General features: G+C 18.8%; 1 protein-coding gene across 1 annotated transcript in view; it reads right to left on the reverse strand.

Annotated features, from left to right (window-relative positions):
• The window catches only part of PGO_000350 (variable surface protein), a gene marked incomplete at both ends in the record, with an annotated part of 1,179 nt that extends 154 nt beyond the window's left edge, over positions 1-1,025 (reverse strand). The window contains 2 exons of the mRNA XM_028690756.1: positions 25-864; positions 1,008-1,025. Coding sequence (XP_028546557.1) covers positions 25-864; positions 1,008-1,025 — 858 coding nt within the window. The remainder of the gene's footprint in view (positions 1-24; positions 865-1,007) is intronic.
• Between the last annotated feature and the right edge of the window lie 5,360 nt (positions 1,026-6,385).

The following is a 6,385-nucleotide window of genomic DNA, read 5'->3' on the forward strand; positions in this document are numbered from 1 at the left end:
AAAAAAAAAAAAATTATTTTGAACCTTATACAAGATGAACATATTTATCAATAATGCAAAAAATGAAAATATTATTCCTGTACTTATTTGTGTGCCACTATCTGTACCGATTATAGCATCCATTTGTACAGAAGAAACTATTTCTCTAGAATTATCAACACGTTTATCTTTTTCTACTACTGTCAATAATCCTTTAGTTTTCTCTTTCTCCGAGATCGTACGTAAGAATCCATCGACACCAAAAACCGTAGGATTTAAACTCTTAATATATTGTATGAATGAATTATTAAAATATTCAAGTAATGATATAAAAGTCGTGTTATTATTGCTTTTATACTTTTCTAAGTATTGTATATGTTGTCTTAAGGCCTCAAATTTCGAAACATTTGGTGCTTGGGTGCTAACAAATATGTTATATTTGTCATTTAGTATATCAATATCCTTAAACATTTGTAATATATCTTCATTAAGATCAATAGGATAATCACTACAATGACCTAATAAATTTGAAATCATATTGAAGTTTAGGGATTCGCTTAGATTCTTCATTTCATTATAGCATATTTTTGGGTCATTACAAGGGCATTTGAATTTTTCAAATAGATCTTTTAGCTTATAATGTAAATATTTACAACCTTGTTCTAGATATGCTTCGTCCTTGGATATATTAATATTTATATAATTTAAATAATAAAGAATATCCATACAAGATCTATTATAATCCTGCCCATTAATATTACATGCTTTTTTTATACTCAATTTATTACAGTAATTTGAATAATCATCATAAGGTTTATGTTTTTTATCCTTAGCATGTTTATTGAAGTCATTCATACATTTGGGAAATATATCCTTAAAATTAAACTAAATATGCATGTTATTAAATATGCAAAATTATTAAATCTCGTTGAAAAAACATATTTCTTATTTTTACGAATTTTATATTTTAAAATTAGTAATACTAATTATAACACTATGAGAATGTTCAAATATGTATTTCTATTTACCGTCGTAGATTCACTCATTATTCTTTATAACTTCTACTTAATACAATTAATTTTAAATATAGTAAACTTGTAATATTAAGAATAAAGAGAAAATATACTATATTCATATATTATATAATAATATATATATTTTATAAAATTTACAAATACATTTTCAACCATATTTTTATTTTACTCCAATTTTAGTTTAATTTATTTTAATATTCCTCGTGCATCATGAAAAGTACATTTTTTTATATAAATAACTATTGTAAAAAATTAATTAGAAAACTAGACAATGTATAACTGTATAAACTAATAAACACTAGTTATATATTTTTTGTCTCATGTAATACTACTATTATAAAAAAGTAGTTATTCCATGAAAGAAAAAAAAAATAATTCATATTAATTTAAACAATAATATTATACCAACATATTTATATATATATATGTATTTAATTTATTTTTGCAAGTATATCTATAAAATATAAATTCTTAATTCTTATGGTTAAAATAATTGTATTTCTGTCATTCTTACGTAATACATTTATAACTACAATATTAGGACATAATTTGCTTAAACTATGCTTAAAAAATATTATTAAATATGCACTAATGATATAATATTATATATAATTCTATTCGAATAAAAAAAGTAATTTTAATTAATATTATAATCATATATATATGCATTTAATTTTTCTTAATTACTTTATTTATTGTGCATAATTTGTTTTATCATATGAGCAGATTTTATAATATAGAAGATAATAAAATTACCACATAAATACATATATTTTTAATGAAAAATATAAGCACAAAATTAAATTGTTGAGTATGAAACTCATTGAATTTTATACTCATATGATTTATTGTGTAAAATAATGAAAACATTAATAAAATACTTAGTTAATGTCTATGAAAAATTATTTTTATGATATAACAAATTTTGATATTCACATTATATACCACTAATCAAATTAAATTAGATTTTAAGCTTTTTTTAATATTTATATATTTTTTTTCTTTGTGAAGTTTAATAACAATATTTATACATTTACTCTATGATAAATGAAAAATATATACGTATCATGTTTTAGGGTTTAGGTTTAATTTTTTGGGTTCATTCATTTTGTTCAGGTTTAAAGGTTCTGTATTTACATATTTTTCGGAACACTCTTTCTATCATTAATATTTTTTTTATTTGGATCAAAATTATTTATAATATATAACTAATTAGGCTACTCATTATATATTTAAAATTTTATTCAAAATAAATAATATTATGTAATTGAAGCATAATATAAATTATTATAATAAATTCACGTATACATGTTTCTACATATAACTTTCATGAGTATTATTAGTAGATTACGTATATTGCAACAAATTCAATTAGAATAATAGTGTTAATGTTATAATTAATATATATTTATAACATTTACATTTATGGGAAGCTATTTCATCTACTTTATTATTATAATTATTTTATTTATTATATTAGCATACACAAAAAGCTTATAATTTTGAGTAAATAGATTTATTTTATAATTTCTCTTTTATTATTAGAAAGGAAAGTATATTTTTTATAAATATCACTTAGTTTTATGCAATATATGATTCAAAATAATATTTGTACACTCTAACGTAATAATTTCTTAGTGTTCAATATAATGTTAGAACACATTTTATGATGTTAATCATACATATATAATAAGAATAATGTGAATATCATTACTTTAACGTTATTAAAAATTGTATAATCCATGAATTCTACTGGAAAATATCGTTTGATTTGTACTTCTAATACTATGATAGAAATATATAAGAATATTAACATATAAATATCTTGCATAAGACGTTTTATTAAATTTATAGGTTATATTGTATATTTTTTACAGTATATTTGAAATGATTATTTTTTATATTTATAAATTATAATATAATATGAATTATTTTGTATGAATAATAATTTTCATATAATGTGTGAACAATTATAACTTATAACTGTTTTTACCTTAATTAATGTTAATTTTATATTTCAGCACATTAATTGTGGCAAAAATATAGTTTTATTACACCAGAATGTTATAATTACTACTAAATTAGGTGATGACGACAAATATAATGTATTCTATATTTTATTTTTTGTTTAATATATTTATTCTCCCTATTACAAATTCGTTAAAAAATTATCTTAAGGAAAAAAAAATACATAATTATTTTTTGACATAATATGAAAATATCATATAAGAGTATTTCCCATTTTTTATTCGTTTTTATTAATACAGGTAACAATATAATGAAATAACAGAAACAGTAATATTCTTAGACAAACTATGAATTGTATAATATACATAATCTGAATTAGTAATAGTGTATTAAGGAAAAAAAGAAAAGTATATAAATATATTAACATATCATATTAAAATAAAATAAATTATATTTATATACCCATGAGAAAAAGACATTTAATACATAATTGTTTCTTTATATTTTCAATGAAAAATTATCTATAAAACGTATATAATATAATTAAAATATAATACTTTCTCAATGTCTTAAATTATATGTTCAATTATATAATATCATATGTAAACATGATTATGACATGCACTAATTTTTATGGGTATGAATTTATAAAATTCGACACGTTATACATTTATTCTAAAAGGTCGTACTCCTGAAATATGTATAATGATTTTTCATTTTTTATTTAATTGTTACATTTTTTATTGGTAACATATACAAATGCAATAAAATATTATTTTGAAAAAAATACAAAAAAATAAAAAGAATTTTATATTAATATATTTTTAAAAGTCATATATTAATAAAAAATGATATACACATTGTTTATGAAAAAATATTAAAAAGGATATAATACAAAAATAAAATCCAATAAAGCATGTATATTGTATCTATAATATGAACACAATTTTGGATATACAATTATAAATTTTTAATTGGTTCAATAATTCCCTGATATTTGTATGCTTCTTAGTGCTGTTTAGAGTAAAATTTATTTACCTTTAACTGTAGGCCTATAAATTATTATAACCAAATTTTAAACTAATATATAATTTATAATTACATACCCAGTACTGTGTAAAATATATATTTGAATTTTTTTATATCTGTAGAATATTTGGAATACATATTTTTATATTATTGTAATATATTAATTATTGAAACTTCAATCAAGTTCCTTTGTAATATATAGTATGTCATTATAGATTTTCCTTAATTAAAATTCGTATATATTAACAATATAAATACAGTTAAAATCATTTACTATTGACGATTTTCTTCTGAATTAATTGTGATATATTTGCTCATCTGCTAGCGTGTTATGTAAATAATAAAATTATTATTTTTTTCTAAAGCACTAAATTAGACATATTTATGATTATAATAAGAGAAAATAAATATTTCTCTATTTATCAGACCCCTTTGTAACGTAGAAAAATTAAAGTAGAATTAGAAATATTTGTCGGAGTACACTAAACTTAGAATAATTTGGGAAAATGATTTTTAAAAAAATTATCATAGATATTCCACACGTTATCGTACTAATGCAATCGCCTACTATTAGTTAACAGGCATTTATAATAATTTATTTTTGAGACAGATAGGATGATATAATTGTATGTATATATATGCGTTAATAACAATTATATAAAAAGTTAAGGGTATTATAAGTATAAAATTAATGAGTAAAAACTATGCAATGATAAGTTTGCAAAGAAAAAAACCATAATATAGTACAAGAATTTTTTGAATTATATATACGTTAAAATTGAATTAATATATATTGAGAATTATATATTTGTTTTACACAGTAATAAATATATTAATATATTATTAAACATTCAATATCTGTTGTACTTATATAAAAGAAGGTGGTTTATTAATATAACTATTTAAAATTGTTAAAGTAATAAATTATAGTGAATTCATATATCCATTTTTGAAAAACATCGTTTTTTAGCATCTTCTTAACAATAGAAATAAACTTTGACAATGATAAAAATGAAGTTATTATTGTATATATAAGAAATTCATTTTTTTTCGTACAGTTCATTGCAAAAAAAAATTTTGACTTACGTATAATATGAAGAAAAGCAAAAATAAAAGTATAACACCTGGATTATGGCCTTTAGTATATTATTTTTTTATATATTATTGGTTTTAACATTTTATTAGCTGAAATATAAATTTCTAATAAATCTATTTCAAAATATCTTGTTATAATTTTCAGAGAACATTGGTGCTGCATCTCACTTAATTTATTATTTACAATAAATTCATTTAATTAACTTTACTTATTATTATGTTAATCGTCATTATTTCATACTCTATTGGATTTATGAGTTCATGTGTTCTCATTTTCTTAAGTTTATTTTTTTTATATGCTAAGCTTGATTTTATTCATAACACATTTTTTTAATGGATAAGTATTTTTTCAATAATTATGTAACAATTTAATGTTAATTTGCTCTTTTTTAAAATAAAATACATAAATCTCTTTTCAAATAATAAGAATAGCCCAGTTAATATATAAACTTATATTGGTTTGTAATATGAAATTATTTTCATAAAAAATATAACAAGAGAATATATATTTAAGGTCATAATATTACATCATATGTATGATAATGTTTTATAACATAAAAAAATATATAATTTTAATTATTTTACTAAAATTAAGTAAATTAGTAATTTCTTCTATGCTGACATTCATTAGTTTACTTATACATTCATTAAATAAAGCATTAATTATATTAACGTATTTAAAATATTAAAAAAATACTTAATCAGTTGTAATGTTAAATTGAATAGGATATAAAATTTATTTATTATTTATTGGAATATTTGTGCATTTCGCATATATACAATTATATCATACATTGTAAAAAAAATTATACACTAATTCATACTATAATAGCATATATTTGGATATATGAGATAAGAATATAGATTTCAGTTGATGTATTTAAGATCTATATAAATTCTATAAAATACAATAAGTTAGATTATTATATATAAATATTTTATTTATTACGTATATGTAAAACGAAATAAAAATATAAAATATTTTTAAGTAACTTATATTTTGTTAACATATATTCCATAAAAAAAATTCCAAAAGTTTATAAGGTAATTACTAATACATATAATATAAACATTGTAGTATAAAATTATTACTATATATACTTATTTTAATGTATAACTCCTATTCTAACAAAAACATATTTATATATTTAATATACAAATATCACCGAAATATAAAATAAATATGAATTTATTATGTTAAATCATGATAATAATAAAAAATATTTTACATCTTAATCATATATGTCATGATTCAAATACACAAAATAAATTTAAAATAA

The sequence above is a fragment of the Plasmodium gonderi genome, assembly GCF_002157705.1.
Source record: "Plasmodium gonderi DNA, contig: Pgo-contig_30, whole genome shotgun sequence".
Taxonomy (NCBI): domain Eukaryota; phylum Apicomplexa; class Aconoidasida; order Haemosporida; family Plasmodiidae; genus Plasmodium; species Plasmodium gonderi.